At 45.5% G+C, this 18,686-nt stretch overlaps 1 protein-coding gene across 2 annotated transcripts; it reads left to right on the plus strand.

The window, feature by feature from the left end:
- The first annotated feature begins 16,144 nt into the window (after nt 1-16,144).
- Nucleotides 16,145-18,350, plus strand: CCDC166 (coiled-coil domain containing 166). Of its 2 annotated transcripts, none has more exons than XM_036751249.1 (3): nt 16,145-16,255; nt 16,634-17,117; nt 17,432-18,350. In XM_036751249.1, the coding sequence occupies exons 2-3, from the start codon at nt 16,644-16,646 to the stop codon at nt 18,164-18,166; spliced, it is 1,209 nt and encodes a 402-aa protein (XP_036607144.1). In that variant the 5' UTR covers nt 16,145-16,255; nt 16,634-16,643; the 3' UTR covers nt 18,167-18,350. The 2 variants fall into 2 exon arrangements, with proteins under 2 accessions (XP_036607144.1, XP_036607154.1); XM_036751259.1 differs by lacking the exon at nt 16,145-16,255 and having other exon boundaries at nt 16,644-17,117; nt 17,432-17,933; nt 18,024-18,166.
- Nucleotides 18,351-18,686: the final 336 nt, after the last annotated feature.

Here is an 18,686-nt window from a genome sequence, read left to right on the forward strand (position 1 = left end):
TCCTTGCCACAGCCTGTGTTATCTGTGAAATAAAAGCTGGGCCATTGTCACTCCTTAAGGAACCAGGTAAGCCAAAACGAAGTATAACTTCCTTTAATAGGGGTGGGATCTCATGCTTAAGGAATTTTTCAATTAGTGGTTGTAGTCCTTCCCAAGCCTCAGGCTTAATTGGATATGGACCGCGGTTGGGAAACACATTAGGGTCTCTAAGGCGAATAAGGACTGGGGTGGCATGAGTAGCTTTCCCGGGAATTCCCTGATCCCAAGCAATTGGCTTGACCGTCTCCCACACTTCTGGAGGAACGTGGGGAGGCCTGCTAAGCAGGGGGAGAAGGGAGATGGGAGGTTCAACTATAGAAAATTGGCTTCCCAATTTCACCATCAGGTCCCTTCCCAAGGGGGCAGGGCCAGAGAAGGAGTGTTCAGACAACAGATCCTTGATGCCCATGACCTGATAGGTCGAGGGGCATGTGGGGCCAGAGCCACTAGTTAAAGCAAGAGAACATAGCCGTGATAAAGTGGGTAACCTTACCTTCTGCCTCGATTTTGCCCAGGGCTCCGCGAGAGAGGTGGAGAAAGTGGGAGCACAGCCAAGTCCCAGGCTTTCCCCTCCTTCCGAGTCTTGAGAAGACTGGAGGACAGGGTGCTGGGAGGAGGCTCTACCACTTTTCCAGCCTCGGGGACACCTCCAATGTCCCTCCTGCTTACATGCTGGGCACAGTCCTAGTGATGAGGGCACAGTCTCTAGAAACCCCTTGAACCCTTGAACTCTCCTTGAATCTTGCCACTCGACCTGGCCTTGGCCTGAGGCTATAACCATTAAGCCCAAATGCCTACCTTGCCCAGTCCTCTATTGTCCAGCTGTTTCCCACCCTTAATCCTGTTTCCCATCCTTAATCCTGATCAAAATATCTATACCCTAGCTCTGCTACCCCAGCCCTTGATGGGTTGTCATTTCCATATGGCCTTCAGCTATTTCCCCCACCCTGGAGTCTGACCCCATCCTTAAGTCCCTCCCTAGACCCCTCTTCTGGTCACCCCAGACCACCCCTCAATCCCTCCCACAAGCTTTGTGTATATAATCTCCATCTTGCCTCCATGAGGTGGGTCAGAACCAATCTAGCTCAGATGGGTCTGGCCCTTTTTCCTTACAGGCGTCGCAAGGGGTGGGATCTCTCGGGGCAGGCTTATTTGGCTAACTCTTAATAAACTTTGTCCTTTCCCTTGGCTGAGAAAGCTTGAGTCGAATTCTTTCGGCAGGACCCGGCGTGTCGGTACTTTGGGGTGTCGAGCACCTCTCACCCCAAACCCTCATCATTTATGGTTCCCTGAACCGGGAAGCACTGCTAATCTCAAGTTCTTCTCCAGCCAAGACTGAAGGTATGTGAGCCTCCCCCTCTCCCAATCCCCCTCCTCGCTCTCCAAACATTTTGGATGTGCTTCTCGGGCCTGACCTCAGCAGGTCCCAGTGGGTTGGACAGCTTGGTCCAGTGGTCTCAGTGAGTCGGACAGTCACACTGTCCTGGTCAACCTGACGCTCTCTGGTGGTTCTCGGTGGGTCGGACAGCTTGGTCCAGTGGTCTCAGTGAGTCGGACAGTCACACTGTCCTGGTCAACCTGACGCTCTCTGGTGGTTCTCGGTGGGTCGGACAGCTTGGTCCAGTGGTCTCAGTGAGTCGGACAGTCACACTGTCCTGGTCAACCTGACGCTCTCTGGTGGTTCTCGGTCCACTCGGACACCTCGGTCCAGTGGTCTCAGTGAGTCAGACAGCCAGGCTGTCGTGGTCAACTCAACCTGACGCTATCAGGTGGTTCTCGGTCCAGTGGTCATGTCGAAGGACATGGACGGATGCCCCATCCGGAAGCATGTGCCAGATCCTTTCAATTGTTTCGGCGCTGGGAATTTGGGAAAGTTTCAGGTACCTTCTGTATATTTTGTTTTCTTGTTTTATTTTGTTTGTCTCCCGACAATTACTCCTAACTTCTCCTTTACTAAGGAGGAAGGAATTTCCAGCCGAAGGGACCCCATGCCCTGCCTCTACTGCAGGCCCTGCAACATCTATCACCATGGGCCCTACTCCCAAGGCAATCCCTACTCAGGTTCCAGCCTCGGGCCCTGCCCCCACGGCAATATCTCCTCCCCTAGCCCCTCTCTCTGAGATAGCACCCACTTGGGTCTCTGGGGTATCTTCCCCTCTGACCTCTACCCCTCCTCAGGTACTAGCTGATCTCCCTTGCCAGGCAGATGCCCTGGCCTTGCAGTCTAATCTACTTCAGCCCCAAGCTCCAGGTCCCACAGCGCCTTCAAGGCTTTTTCCCCTGAGGGAAATGCCTACCTCCCCTGCTGGGACAAGGAGATTGTATGTTCCATTCTCCATTTCAGATCTCATCCAAATTAAAGAAAAACTGGGGAGATACTCAGAAGATCCCACTAAGTTTACTGAGGGTTTTAGGGATCTGTCCCTGCAATTTGAACTTTCTTGGTGTGATTTGCATCTCCTTTTCTCTACCTGTTGTACCACTGAGGAGAAGAGGAGAATATGGGAACACGCTCAAAGATTTGGGGACAGTTTGGCTAGCAATAACCCCATAAAATATCCCCCAGGAACAGCTGCTGTTCCAACTAGTGACCCAGGATGGCATTATCAAAGGAGTGAGGATAGAGAAAAGAGAGACCATATGGAAATTTGCCTGTTAGAAGGCCTAAGAACTGCATTTCAAAAGCAAATAAATTTTCAAAAAATTAGGGAGATTACTCAGGGAGAAAAAGAAAACCTTGTCCTTTTCCAAGCCCGGCTAGTAGAAGCTGTTAAGAAGTATTCAAATTTGGATCCTGATTCTATTGAAGGGGCGGCAATACTTAACATGTATTTCATTAATCAGTCTGCCCCAGATATTAGGAGGAAACTGCAGAAATTGGCAATGGGACCCCAAACACCTCAGGCCCAATTACTGGAGACAGCATTCGGAGTGTTCAATAATAGAGACTTAGTCCAGGCAGAGGAAAAAGCCAGAGACAGAGAACATGCCCAATTCTTGGCAGCTGCCATGGCCAGGAGATTGCCGGAGGGTGCTTCTGGCAACTTTAGCAAAGGGGAAACCTGCTTTCGATGTCACAAGGAGGGTCACTGGTCTAAGGAGTGCCCCTCTAGGGCGCCCCCCTGGAAGAAGCCTCTAGGATCCACGCCTCCAGGACCATGCCCAGCATGTCCCCGAGACTGGAAAAGTGGTAGAGTCTCCTCCCAGCACCCTGTCTTCCAGTACTCGGGAGGAGGGGAAAGCCTGGGGCTTGGCTGTGCTCCCACTTTCTCCACCTCTCTCGCGGAGCCTTGGGCAAAATTGAGGCAGAAGGTAAGGTTACCCACTTTATCACGGCTATGTTCTCTTGTTTTAACTAATTGCTCTGGCCCCACATGCCCCTCGATCCATCAGGTCATGGGCATCAAGGATCTGTTGTCTGAACACTCCTTCTCTGGCCCTGCCCCCTTTTGGGGAAGGGACCTGATGGTGAAATTGGGAAGCCAATTTTCTATAGTTAAACCTCATAACTCCCTTTTCCCCCTGTTTCCCAGACCTCCCCATGTTTCCCCAGAGGCGTGGGACAGGGTTGAGCCAATTGTTTGGGATCAGGGAATTCCTGGGCAAGCTACTTCTGCCACCCCAGCCATAGTTCCCCTCCATTGCCTTCAATATCCAATTAAGTCCAAGGCTTGGGAGGGGCTGCAACCATTAATTGGCACTCAAGGCCCTGACTCACTCCCTCTAGAGTGGGGCCCCTACCCAGCACAAGCTTTTGGGACTTTGAAAACTAAACTGACCACCACTCCAGCATTAGCCTTACCTAATCTAGAAAAACCCTTCACTCACTCTGCTGAAGGAAGGAGAGGACAGGCTTTGGGAATTCTAATCCAGTCCTTAGGATCTGACCCCTGTTTTCCAAAACAATTAGATTCTCTGGCTGCTACAGCCATTCCAATTGAGGAAGCTTCTAAGCCTCTAGCAGACCAGCCCCTAGAAGCTCTGCCTTGCCAGAGCACCCTGGAAGCAGGGGGCCACCAGTGCCTGGCTAACCACAGGCTCACCAAACATCAAACCTTGCTCTTAGATATCCCCGACCTAATTTGGATGTGCTACACACTTCTGAACCCCGAAGCAGAACAAGTGGTTAGGGGAGCTAGGTATGAAATAGTCATCTTTAATTCCCACCAGGGATATTGTCCTTTCTCTGTACTCCTGTGCTGTCTGTTTTGTTGTTTGCTTAACTTCCTTGCCAGGTTTGTCTCCTCCAGTCTCCAAGCCATCAACTTCCAGATGACTGTGCACCCCTTGAACTGGACCCATCAAGCCAGCTCTACGCCCCTTGTCAGCAGGAAGCAATTCCAGAAGCTGAGACCTTCGTCCCTGACCCCAAAAGAATTTGGGTCCCATTTGTTTGAGGGGGGAATGATGAGGGCACAGTCTCTAGAAACCCCTTGAACCCTTGAACTCTCCTTGAATCTTGCCACTCGACCTGGCCTTGGCCTGAGGCTATAACCATTAAGCCCAAATGCCTACCTTGCCCAGTCCTCTATTGTCCAGCTGTTTCCCACCCTTAATCCTGTTTCCCATCCTTAATCCTGATCAAAATATCTATACCCTAGCTCTGCTACCCCAGCCCTTGATGGGTTGTCATTTCCATATGGCCTTCAGCTATTTCCCCCACCCTGGAGTCTGACCCCATCCTTAAGTCCCTCCCTAGACCCCTCTTCTGGTCACCCCAGACCACCCCTCAATCCCTCCCACAAGCTTTGTGTATATAATCTCCATCTTGCCTCCATGAGGTGGGTCAGAACCAATCTAGCTCAGATGGGTCTGGCCCTTTTTCCTTACAGGCGTCGCAAGGGGTGGGATCTCTCGGGGCAGGCTTATTTGGCTAACTCTTAATAAACTTTGTCCTTTCCCTTGGCTGAGAAAGCTTGAGTCGAATTCTTTCGGCAGGACCCGGCGTGTCGGTACTTTGGGGTGTCGAGCACCTCTCACCCCAAACCCTCATCACTAGAGGCCTGGATCCCGGAGGCTTCTTCCAGGGGGGCGCCCTAGAGGGGCACTCCTTAGACCAGTGACCCTCCTTGTGGCATCGAAAGCAGGTTTCCCCACTGCCCAAGCCAATGGGCTTCCAAGGGGGCTCCCTGGAGGGGTGCTCCTTGGGTCTTTTCCTGGCCATGGTACCAGCTAAGAATTGAGTGTGTTCTCTGCCTCTAGCTCTTCCCTTGCATTTTCTTTCCTCTGCTGCAACCAGGTCTCTATTGTCGAAAACTCCAAAGGCCATCTCCGGCAATTGGACCTGAGGTGCTTGGGGTCCCATGGCCAATTTCTGCAGTTTCCTCCTAATATCTGGGGCAGACTGATTAATGAAATACATGTTAAGTATTGCCGCCCCTTCAATAGAATCAGGATCCAAATTTGTATACTTCTTAGTAGCTTCTACTAGCCGGGCTTGGAAAAGGGCAAGGTTTTCTTTTTCTCCCTGAGTAACTTCCCTGATTTTTTGAAAATTTATTTGCTTTTGAAATGCAGTTCTTAGGCCTTCTAACAGGCAAATTACCATATGGTCTCTCTTTTCTCTAGCCTCACTCCTTTGATAATTCCATCCTGGGTCACTAGTGGGAACAGCAGCTGTTCCTGGGGGATATTTTATGGGGTTATTGCTAGCCAAACTGTCCCCAAATTTTTGAGCGTGTTCCCATATTCTCCTCTTCTCCTCAGTGGTACAACAGGTAGAGAAGAGGATATGCAAATCACACCAAGAAAGTTCAAATTGCAGGAACAGATCCCTAAAACCCTCAGTAAACTTAGTTGGATCTTCTGAGTATCTCCCCAGTTTTTCTTTAATTTGGATGAGATCTGAAATGTAGAATGGAACATGCACTCTCCTTGTCCCAGCAGGGGAGGCAGGCATTTCCCTCAGGGGAAAAAGCCTTGAAGGCACTGTGGGACCTGGAGCTTGGGGCTGAGGTAGATTAGACTGCAAGGCCAGGGCATCTGCCTGGCAAGGGAAATCAGCTAGTACATGAGGAGGGGTAGAGGTCAGAGGGGAAGATACCCCAGAGACCCAAGTGGGTGCTACTTCAAAGAGAGGGGCTAGGGGAGGAGATATTGCCGTGGGGGCAGGGCCCATGGTGATAGATGTTGCAGGGCCTGCAGTAGAGGCAGGGCATGGGGTCCCTTCGGCTGGAAATTCCTTCCTCCTTAGTAAAGGAGAAGTTAGGAGTAATTGTCGGGAGACAAACAAAATAAAACAAGAAAACAAAATATACAGAAGGTACCTGAAACTTTCCCAAATTCCCAGAGCTGAAACAATTGAAAGGATCTGGCACATGCTTCCAGATGGGGCATCCGTCCATGTCCTTCGACATGACCACTGGACCGAGAACCACCTGATAGTGTCAGGTTGAGTTGACCAGGACAGCGTGGCTGTCCAACCCACTGAGACCACTGGACTGAGCTGTCCGACTGGACCGAGAACCACCTGATAGCGTCAGGTTGACCAGGACAGCGTGGCTGTCCGACTCACTGAGACCACTGGACCAAGCTGTCCGACCCACCGAGAACCACCTGATAGCGTCAGGTTGACCAGGACAGCGTGACTGTCCGACACACTGAGACCACTGGACCGAGCTGTCCGACTGGACCGAGAACCACCTGATAGCATCAGGTTGACCAGGACAGCGTGACTGTCCGACCCACTGAGACCACTGGACCGAGCTGTCCGACTGGACCGAGAACCACCTGATAGCGTCAGGTTGACCAGGACAGCGTGACTGTCCGACTCACTGAGACCACTGGACCAAGCTGTCCAACCCACTGGGACCTGCTGAGGTCAGGCCCGAGAAGCACGTCCAAAATGTTTGGAGAGCGAGGAGGGGGATTGGGAGAGGGGGAGGCTCACATACCTTCAGTCTTGGCTGGAGAAGAACTTGAGATTAGCAGTGCTTCCCGGTCAGGGAACCATAAATGATGAGGGTTTGGGGTGAGAGGTGCTCGACACCCCAAAGTACAGAAACACCGGGTCCTGCCGAAAGAATTCGACTCAAGCCTTCTGAGCCAAGGGAAAAGAAAGTTTATTAAGAGTTAGCCACACAGGCCTGCCCCCAGAGATCCCATCCCTTGTGATGCCTGTAAGGAAAGCGGGCCAGACCAATCTGAGCTAGATTGGATCTGATCTGACCACCTTCATGGAGGCAAGATGGAGATTATATACACAAAGGTTGTGGGAGGGATTGAGGGGTGGTCTGGGGTGGCCAGAGGAGGGGTCTAGGGAAGGACTTAAGGAGGAGTCTAAGGAGGAGCCTGAAAGGACTGGGATCAGATCAGACTCCCGGGTGGGGGAAATAGCTGAAGGCTATATGGAAATGACAACCCATAAAGGGCTGGGGTAGCTGAGCTAGGGTATAGATATTTTGATCAGGTTTAAGGATGGGAAACAGGATGAAGGGCGGGAGGTCGTTGGGAAGACAAGATTAAGGGTAGGAAACAGCTGGACAATAGAGGACTGGGCAAGGTAGGCATTTGGGCTTAATGGTTATAGCCTCAGGCCAAGGCCAGGTAGAGTGGGAAGATTCAAGGAGAGTTCAAGGGTTCAAGGGGTTCCCAGAGACTGTGCCCTCATCACATCCAGAGGATGATTGGGTGAGTATAGGCTGGTATCCACTGTTTACTGTACGTGAATGGTCTGTAGTCTGGAAGACACAAATCTGACAAGCAAATCTGACAAACTAGTTTAATATGTAGGGCCCAGATGTAGGGAGAAGTAAAAATGATGTTCGAATGGGAGAAAACAAAGACTGGATTATCTTGTTACTGTCTCAAAAGTTTCCACTCTGGTTCCAAATCCTTTAGGAGGATCAGATGCTATTGGGAAGTAATAACACTTTTGCAGGTGGAAGTTTTCCAACCCTGGCTTGAATAGTTACACAAATGAATTTCCCAGAAGCTGACTTTTACTCCAATTATAGCAAAAGACTTGGGAGGATACTTAAATAATGACTAGGCCAAATAAGTTACCTCCCTCTAAGAAAATTGATTGCGCTGAAATTCTCTTCCCCAAACCAAACTGAAGATGTTTCTGATTTAATTTCATTTGGGATATGGAATTACTACACATTCAGCTCAAAACAGCAAGATCTCACACATTTGCACTGTGCTTATATCTTTTACTGACCATTTGCTCTGATTATAGAAATTTGCTGTAAAAGGATAAAGCACGGACAAGATTTATACCAGGTATGACAGGATAAAACATCCTTAGATTCAGATGATTCGGTTTTTCAACTATGTAGTATCAATTCCAGAGAAAGGCTAGGTAACCTAGAAGTCCACAAAGAAATAGAAAGAATTTCGAAATTAAATACTGAAGACCCAAACCAATGATTCTGATCTCCCACATGGAGATGTGTGTTAGGGTGTCCAGAGTCAGAGATTATATACCCTGGGTAAAGGCCGGACTCCCTGGGGCATGGCCTATCTGTGCCCTGGGGGACAGGAAGACCAACTTTAATCCAATGAAGGTGAAAGCCACTAGGACCTGAAGGAAGGCTCTGAAGGCTTTCCCCCCACCGCTCAGGTGCTTTCCTCCCTGGCCTGTCCCTACCCTGCTCCCTATCCATAGCTGCCCTGATGTTGTCTCCCCAGGTTTCTCACCCACCCCTTCTACAGGCTCCTGACCTCCTTGTTTACAGCTTTGACAGTAATTCATCATATGGCCTTTGCTAAGTCCTTTCTCTTTCCTACACATCATTTTTTTTTCAAACCAGGCCTATTATTTCATTGATAGAAGGAGCTTATGAATATCATACCCTTAGTTGTCTGAGCCCCTGAGGAATTAAATGACTTGCCCAGAGTAACGTAGCCAGTATGTATTAGAGGCTAGCCAAGTCTTCCTAAGTATCCAGCCAGCTCTCTATCCTGTGTCCCACTGCCTCTCAAACATCAGTTTACCTATCTCTGAAATGGAGGGGTTAGATTAGCAATTATCAAAAGCCCCTTCCAACTCTTAAACTTTGTAGTTTTCTAGGGCAGCAGTAGTGGCGTGTATAGAAGGAGCACTAGACTTGAAGAAAGCATCTATGTCAATTTCCATGCCCACAGTAAACACAGGCGGGCTGCATAAATTCTCACTGTGGGACGCACTTTGAACAGCCCTAACCAAGAGAATGGTAACCAATTCAACCAACATTGATTCAGAGCCTACTGTGTGCCAGGTATCACTGTAGCATACTACTATTCCAGGCAATGCTTCCAGAAGGATTGGGTTCTAAACCTTCTCTCAATCACAGGAAATAACTGAATTTTGTAGCACCAGTCAATGGCTCTCTGTATTTCTTTTGCTTTTAACATTTTTTTTTTAATTTTGAGTTGCAAATTCTTTTCCTCCTTCCTTCCCCTTCCACCTCCTTGAAAAGGCAAACAATGTTATAGATTATACATGCAAAGTCATGCAAAACATATTTCCATGTTAGCAATTTTGTTTAAAAAAAAAGACCAAAAAAAAAGTTAAAAAAAGTATGCTTTGATCTGCATCTTCAAACTCCATCAGTTCTTTCTCTAGAGGTAGGTAGCATTTTTTCATCATATATCCTTCAGAGTTGTCTTGGATCATTGTATTGCTGAGAATAGCTAAGTCTTTCACAATTGACAATCATACAGTATTTCTGTCACTGTGTAAAATGTTCTCCTGGTTCTACTCACTTGACTTTGGATCAGTTCATACAAGTCTTCATACAAACCATCCTGCTTGACATCTCTTATGGCATAATAGTATTCCATCACAATCATATACCACAACTTGTTCAGCCATTCCCCAATTGATGAGCATGCCTTCAATTTCAAATTCTTTGCCGCCATAATTATACATATAGATCCTTTTCCTTTTTCTTCGATCTCTTTGGGATACAGACCTAGTAGCAGTATTGTTGGGGCAAGGGTATGCATAGTTTTACAGCCCTTTGGATATAGTTCCAAATTGTTCTCCAGAACACTTGGATCAATTCATAGCTCCACTAACCATGCATTAGTGTAACTAGTTTTCCAAATCCCCTCCAACATTAATCTTTTTCCTTTTCTGTCATATTAGCCAATCTGATAGGTATGAAGTAGTACCTCAGAGTTGTTTTAATTTGCATTTTTTAAATCAATAGTGATGTAGAGCATTTTTTCATATAACTACAGATAGCTTTGATTTTCTTCTGATAACTGTCTATTCACATCCTTTGACCATTTATGAATTGGGGAATGACTCATAATCTTATAATTGGACTCATTTCTCTAAATATTTGAGAAATAATGACTTATCAGAGAAATCTGTGGTAAAAAAAATATTTCCTCCAGTTTCCTATTTTCCTTCTAATCTTGGCTGCATTAGTTTTGTTTGCTCTCTATCATCATAAATTCTTCCCTTATCCATAGATCTGACAGGTAAAATTTTCCATTCTCCTTTAACTTGCTTGTCATATCACCCTTTATGTCTAAATCAAGTACGCATTTTGACCTTATCTTGGTATACAGTGTGAGATGCTGGTCTATACCTGTTGTTGTTCAGCCACTTCAGTTGTGTCTGACTTTTCATGACCCCATTTTGGGTTTTCTTGGCAAAAATATAGGAGTGGTTTGCCATTTTCTCCTCTAGCTCATTTTACAGATGAGGAACTAAGGTAAACAGTTTTCCAAGCAATTTTTGTCAGATAGTGAGTTCTTTTTTATTTATTTTTGAGGGGAGAAGGCAGGGCAATTGGGGTTAAGTTACTTGCCCAAGGTCACATAGCTAGTAAATGTGTCAAGTGTCCAAGGCTGGATTTAAACTCAGTTCCTCCTGACTCCAGGGCTGGTGTTCTACTCACTGTGTGACCTACCTGCCCTAGACAGCGAGTTCTTATCTGAAAAGCTTGAATCTTTGGATTTCTGAAATGCTAGATTACTATGGTCATTTACTACTGTGTATTGTGTACCTAATCTGTTCCATGTATTCACCAGTATTTCTTAGCCAGTACCAAATTGTTTTGATGATTACCACTCTGTAATACAATTCGAGATCTGGTACTGTTAGGTCAACTTCCTTCACATTTTTTTCATTGATTCCCTTGATATTCTTGACCTTTTGTTCTTCCAGATGGATATAAGTAAATTAGCTTAGACACAACTTTCATTTTTATTATATTGGCTTAGCCTCCTCATGAGCAATTAATATTTTTCCAATTACTTAGACCTGTCTTTATTTGTGTGAAAAGTTTTTTGGAATTATATTCATATAGTTCCTGGTTTTGTCTAGGCCGGGAGACTCCCAAGTATTTTATTGTCTGCAGTTATTTTAAAATGAAATTTCTCTTTCTATCCCTTCCTCCTGGGCTTTGTTGGTAAAATATAGAAATGCTGATGATTTATTGGGGTTTATTTAACATCTTGCCACTTTGATGAAGTTAATTGTTTCAACTAGTTAAAAAACTAAAAAGTTGATTCTTTAGGATTCTCTAAGTATTCCATAAAATCATCTGCAAATAGTGATTGTTTTGTTTCTTTATTGCCTATTCTAATTTCTTCCATTTCTTTTTCTTCTCTTGTTACTATAGTTAGCATTTATTTTTTATTTTTAGTTTACAGCACTCAGTTCCATAAGTTTTTGAGTTCCGAATTTTCTCTCCCTTCCCCTCCTCCCCACTGCTCCCCAAGATGGTATGCAGTCTGATATAGGTTCTACATATACCTTCACATTAAACTTATTTTCACAATAGTCAAGTTGTAAAGAAGAATTATAACCAATGGAATGAACCATGAGAAAGAAGAAACAAAACCAAAAAAGAGGAAAAAAAGAGTGAGGAAATAGTTTGCCTCAATCTGCATTCAGACTCTGTAGTTCTTTCTCTGGATATGGACAGTTCTTTCCATCATGAGTCCTTTGGAGCTGTCTTAGAACCTTGCATTGCTGAGAGGAGCAAAGTCTATCAAAATTAGTCATTACAGATACAGTATGTCTGTAACCATGTGTAATGTTCTCCTGGTTCTACTCTCCTCACTCAGCATCAGATCATGTAAGTCGTTCCAGGTTATTATGAAGTCCATCTGCTCCTCATTTCTTATAGCACAATAGTTTTCCATTACATTCATGTACTACAACTTGTTTAGCCATTCCCCAATTGATAGGCATCCCCTTGATTTCCAATTCTTTACCACCACAAAAAGAGCTGCTATAAATATTTTTTTACATATGGGTCCTTTTCCCACTTGTATGATCTCTTTGGGATATAGCCCTAGAAGTGGTATTGTATAGCTAGTATTTCTAGTACAATATTGAATAATAGTCATGATAATAGCCATTCTTGCTTCATCTCTAATCTTACTGGGAAGGCTTCCAGCTTATCTCCATTATAAATAATGCTTGCTAGTGATTTAGATAGATGCTACTTATCATTTTAAGGAAAGTTGAATTTATTCCTATGCAATCCAGTGTTCTTAATAGGAATGAGTGTTGTATTTTGACAAAATTCTCTTTAATGAAATTATTAATTGTTTCTATGATTTGTTCTTTGACCTACTCATTCTTTAGTTGCCAATTAATTTTTAATCTATGTTTCCACAGCCCTTTATTTTATTTAATTTTTAATGCATTGTAGTCTGAATAGGATGCATTTAATATTTCTGCTTTTCTACATTGGATTGTGAGGTGTTTATGCCCTAATACATAGTCAATTTTGTGAAGGTGCCACGTACAGCTGAGAAAAAGAAATATTCCTTTGTACTTTCATTCAATTTTCTCCAGAAGTCTATCATATCTATTTTATGATTGGATTTGTCTAGTTCTGAGAGGAAAATTTAAGGTCCCCCACTAGTATAGATTTATTGTCTATTTCCTCCTGTAACTCATTTAACTTTTCCTTTAAGAATTTGGATGCTGTACTATTTGGTGCATGTATGTTTAGTATTGATGTTAATTCCTTGTCTTTGGTACCTTTTAACAAAATGTTGTTATCCCACTTATCTCTTTTAATTAGACCTATTTTTGTTTTTTCTTTGTCTGAGTTCGTGATCACTATCCATGTTTTTTGTTTGTTTTTTACCTCAGAAGAAGCATAATAGATTCTGCTCTGGCCCCTTATTTTTAATCTGTGTATGTCTCTCTGTTTCAAGTGCGTTCTTGTAAACAACATATTGTTGGGTTCTGGTTGATAATTCATTTTGCCATCCGCTTCTGTTTTATGAGTGAATTCATCCCATTCATATTCACAGTTATGGTTACTGTGTTTTCCCCTCCATCCTATTTTTTCTGTGTTCTCTCTCTCTCTCTCTCTCTCTCTCTCTCTCTCTCTCTCTCTCCCCCTCCCTGCCCCCAACCCATCTCAAAAGTCTGTTTTGTTTTTGATCACTGCTTCCCTTAATCCACCCTCTCTTTTATTAGCTCTATCTCTTCTCTTATCCACTTACACTCCTACTTCCCTATAGGGTAAGATAGATTTTTATACCCAACTAAGTGTGTATGTTACTCCTCTTTGAGCCAATTCCAATGAAGGAACAGTTTAAGCAAAGCCCCAACTTTTTCTCCTCCACTGTAAAAGCTCTTCCTTTCATGCTTCTTTTATGTGAGATAATTTTCCCCATTCTTCCTCTTCCTTCCCTTTTTTTCATTGCATTCCTCTTCCTCACCCCTAAATTTTATTTTTTTAATCATCTCATCATAGTCAACTCATACCCATGTCCTCTGTCTATGAATATGTCTTCTATCTGCCCTAAAAATGATAAAGTCCTTAGGAGTTACAGTATTATCTTGCCATGTAGGAATGTAAACAGTTTTACCTTATTGAATCCCTTATGATTTCTCTTTCCTGTTTATATTTTTATGCTTCTCTTGAGTCTTGTATTTGAAGTCAAATTTTCATTAGGAATGGTCTTTTCATTAGGAATGTTTGAAAGTCTTCTATTTCATTAAATATCCATTTTTCCCCCTAAAGTATTATGCTAAGTTTTGCTGGGTTGTGATTCTTGGTTGTAATCCTAGCTCCTTTGCCCTCCAGAATATCATATTCCAAGTCCTCGAATCCTTTAATGTGAAAGCTACTAAATCCTGTATGATCTTCACTGCAGCTTCATAGTATTTTAATTGTTTCTTTCTGGCTGCTTGCAATGTTTTCTCCTTGACATAGGTGCTTTGGAATTTGACTATAATATTCCTGAGATTTTTCATTTTGGAATCTTTTTCAGGAGGTGATCAGTGGACTCTTGCAATTTCTATCTTACCCTCAGGTTCTAGGATACCAGGGCAGTTTCCTTGATAATTTCTTGAAAGATGATGTCTGAGCTCTTTTTTTTATTATGGCTTTCAGGTAGTCCAATAATTTTAAAATTATCTCTCCTCAGTCTATTTTCCATATCAATTGTTTTTCCAATGAGATAATCCAAATTTTCTTCTATTTTTCATTCTTTTGACTTTTCTTTTTCAGCCTAAGACCAATTCATATTTTTCTTTGAGGCTCTGGATGTAGCAGTTTTGACTTTTTTGTCTTTTTCTGAGTTTATATTTTGATCTTCCCTATTACCATAGTAACTGTCTAGGATCAGAATCACTTTTTGTTGTTTGATCCTTTTTCCAGCCTATTTCTTGACTTTTCACTTTATATTAAAGTTGGGTTCTGCTCCCAGAGTGGAGGGGACACTGTCTCAATCTTCAGGTTTTTTGTACAGCTATATTCAGAGCTAGTTCTGGAGGGGTCTATGAGCTTTCAGTTTTTCCAAGGTGTATTATCTAAGGAGATGTCTGTTTACTACTCTTTTGGCCTGTGCTCTGGTCTGTGAGCACTCTTTTTCATAATGGAGTTGTAACCAGGGTCCCCACTCCACTGTAGCTGCAAACTCTTGTGTACCAGAGGTCTCCCTTGCCCTGGAACTGTGACCCAGGACTGTGACCCAAATCCCTGTATGGACAATGCAACAGAGTCCTGCATCTCGTGCCAGCAAAGGGACGCCTGTAATATCCTTCTGACCAGTTGTCCAACTGCCTTATCATTTGCAGACTGAGAGATCCAAAAGCCACTGCTGCCTATTCAGTTGCCCACCAAGGCCAGTTGCTGGTTTGTCAGGAGTTCTCTGCACTATACTGTGCTCCACTCTCATCCCAGTACAACAGATCTTTCCTACCAACCTTCTAAGTTATCTTGGACTGAAAATTGTTTCACCTTATCCTTTTGTAGGTTCTGCCACTCCAGAATTAATTTTGAAGTGTTATTTTAAAGTTGTTTGGAGGGGAATTTAGGAGAGCTCAGATGGGTCCACACCTTTTCTCTGCCATCTTGACTCCACCATCTTCCCCCCACTACCTAAGGAGACCCTCTGAGCTCTATACCCTTCATGAATGATTGGGATCAGTCCTGAAGGAACCTAAACTCCAAAGACATAGGGCAGGTGCTTTTTCCTCAAAGTGTTTGGTTCTCTATACCTCCACCCCAGAACCTGAAGTGGATAGGAGGTAATTATTTTAAAACTTAGGGTTGTTTCAAATCTAGAGTTTTCAAAAAAAAAAAAGAACAGTAGAAAGGCACTCAGTGCTCAATGTATATTTGATTCTGAAGGTAATACGGAGCCACTGGGATTCATTGAGTAGAGACAGGATGTGATAGGAAAATCACTTTGGCTATGTGACAGTTGGAGTGGGGAGACACTTGAGTCAGAAAGATCATTTAGGAGATGATTACAGGAGACCAGATGAGAGGTGATGAAAGTCTACACTGGTATATGGCCTTTGTGAACACAGACTCCTGATCACCACTGCCCTCACCCTTCTACCCCAACCCCCCAAAATAAGTCTCCAAAGGCATTTAACAACCAAGGAGCCTCTTAAGGGACCCAAATTCTTCTATTTCAATGCTGCCAGTACTAGGGGAACATAGATAGCCACAAACCTCACTGAGAGTCTCTTCATGGATACACACGGGGTACCAATACCCCACAGGCATCCACATGCAAAAGTACACAGGGGCACTCCCTTCATGTGATCACTGCATAACCAAGGATTTGTGGGGAGGGTGAGTAGAGCTAGGATCTAGACTGATGCAATAGTAATAGTGATCTTTAGAGGGTCTTGGAGTTCCTTTCCCTTCTCTATAGCAACAGAACTCCAAACCCTTCTAAAGGGACTGGCTGTCAACATCCACAGGAAGGGATCTTCCAGGTAGTGAAGAGCTAGAAATGAGGTGACCCATGAACTCAATCAGGGTCCAGCCAGACCAGGAAAGAATAGGTCAGTAACCTCTGACCCTTCAATATCTGTCTGCCTATTCCTACTGTTGAATCCCTGCCCCCCTCTCTCTTATTCCTATGAGGCACAGAGGAATGAGAGGGTTGATCCTGGAGGACTGGGGTGGGGATGGAGGAGGTGATGGGATGGCAGGGAGAGGAAAGAGTGACCATGGGATGACAGGAGACTAGATGGTGTGACCTTGGAGGATACGGGAGTGGGTGACAACCTCAGAGGGATAAAGGAATGGGTGGGATGACCCCAAGAGCACAGAGTAATTGGTGGGATGATCCTAGAAGAATGGATATGATGACCCCAGGGCACAAGGGAGAAGGCAGAATGACCTGGGCAGTGCTCCTGAGTTCTCACATATCCCCACAGGCCCTACCCCATGGCCTCAAAGAAGAAGAGTGGGGGCTCGGGCCGCCGGGGTGCAAGGGGCACAGGAGGCACAGGGGGTACAGGGGGCACAGGCACAGATGGCACGGAGACGGTGGTGCTGTCGGATCGCTACCAGTTTCTGCAGCGGGAGTTTGCAGCGTTGACTGAGCAGCTAGATACCTATGAGAATTGTGTGAAGAATATGCTATGGGAGAATGATTTCCTGGACCGGGAGGCTGCCCAGCTACGTGAGGAGAATCGGCAATATGCATCTTACATGTCCTCACGGGCCCAGCGCTGTGCCAACTTCATCATCACACTGGATGCACAGAACCGTGTAGACCTGGCCCAGGTTCACTTCCAACAAGAAGAGCTCACTGCTCTGTACCAGGGTCGCGAGGGCGCAGTACGCTCCCAACTCACAGAGATGGAGGCCCGCTCAGCCCAAATGGCACACGAGGTGGAACTGCTACAGCCCTACAAGGTCAATGACCCATAGGTGACCAGGGGTACAGGTGGGGGATGCACACAGGGCTGGGGAAAAGGGAGAAGACACAGATGAGGGGTCAGATAAGGAGGACTCAACAGAGCCTTCAGAGATGGTTTATAAAAGCCATTAAACTCAATTGGCCTAGTTGTTCTTATCCTCATATACTTATCTGTCTCCTGAACCTCAGAGATGCTGGCTCAAAGGTCTGGACATGGGACAACCTATATAAAACCCTAGGGGATTGCATGAAGGGGACTGTCCATGTCAACACCTTGGGGCTGATCCTATGGTCCTCTGGACCTTCCCAGGAACTACAACTGGAGCAGTTGGCCAGGATCAAAACCCTGGAACGAGAGTTACTGCACATGAGAGTGGAGCACACCCAGCTACTCCACCGTGTGAAAGGACGTTTCCTGGAGGACAAAGCTGCATGTGAGCGTGAGGCCCGGCAACAGGTGCAGTTGCTGGTGCGCAGAGCAGAGCGTGAAGCCACTCGCTCCCTCCTCATACACATTCAATCTATTAAAGCCGAGAACAGGCGTCTCCGGCAGGAGCTCCTGGAGCTCCTGCTCCGGACAAAGCTGCTACATGATACCAGGCAGGAGCTGCTGGAGCAGCGGAGGCAGTTGCGGCAGGAGCATGAAGACACCAGAGAACTGGCCAAAATCCATGGCTGGCTTCGGCGGGGCCCTGATGGGCCCCAACTTTGGGAGCCACCACTTCATGAAATCAGCTCAACTTCATCCTCATCCTTGCTCGCACCTTCCTCACTCATGCCCACCTCTTCATCTTTGCCCACCTCCTCACCCATGGTCCAAGCCTCAACCATGCTCCATGCCTCACCCATGCCCCTAGACTCGACCATGCTCTATGCCTCGCCCATGTTCCTAGCCTCACCTGCTCCCCTAGCCTCACCTGTTCCCCCAGCCTCACCCATACCCCCAGACTCTTCAGAAAACGTTGCAAGTCCCAGTATGCCGGCTGGTAGCCCTGATGCCTCTTCATCTGCCCCTACAATCTCCAATACCAAATCTCCAACCTAAGGAGGACCTCATGAGGTTCCCCCTTAGTCCTCTTTACAGAGCCATGGCACTTCCCATGATGAGTCTAAGAGCATGGGACCAAAAGCAAGCCCCTGAGCAGGGCCTCGGGAGCTAGAGAGGGCTGGGGGCAAAAGGGAAAGCCAGAAAGGGAGAGTTTCTAATAAAGGTCTATGTCATGTCCCACATCCTGCCTTTATGATGATCTATGTATGACCTTTAGCAATCTGCTACCCTTCTCTGTGCCTCAGTTTCCTCATCACTAACAAGAGGGAGGTGAACCAAGTCATCTTTAAGATCCCTTCCAGCTCTAATATTCTATGATTCTAGGCTTATTCTTTGTTCATTTATTTACTGATTTATTCATAATGTGGATTGTAGCTAGCGGGGCCAGTAGGTAGAGCACTCTGCCCAGAGCCAGGAAGACCTGAGTTTAAATGTGGCCTCAGACACTTACTAGCTGTGTGACCATGGTCAAGTCAATCAACCTCTATCTGCCTCAGTTCCCTAATCTGTAAAATGG

Source organism: Trichosurus vulpecula, chromosome 1 (genome assembly GCF_011100635.1).
Source record: "Trichosurus vulpecula isolate mTriVul1 chromosome 1, mTriVul1.pri, whole genome shotgun sequence".
NCBI lineage: Eukaryota > Metazoa > Chordata > Mammalia > Diprotodontia > Phalangeridae > Trichosurus > Trichosurus vulpecula.

Coding starts and splice junctions, on each gene's coding strand:
- CCDC166 (XM_036751249.1), top strand. CDS start 16,644: ATGGCCTCAAAGAAGAAGAGTGGGGGCTCGGGCCGCCGGGGTGCAAGG. Junction 17,118..17,431: donor AACTGCTACAGCCCTACAAG/GTCAATGACCCA, acceptor GGACCTTCCCAG/GAACTACAACTGGAGCAGTT.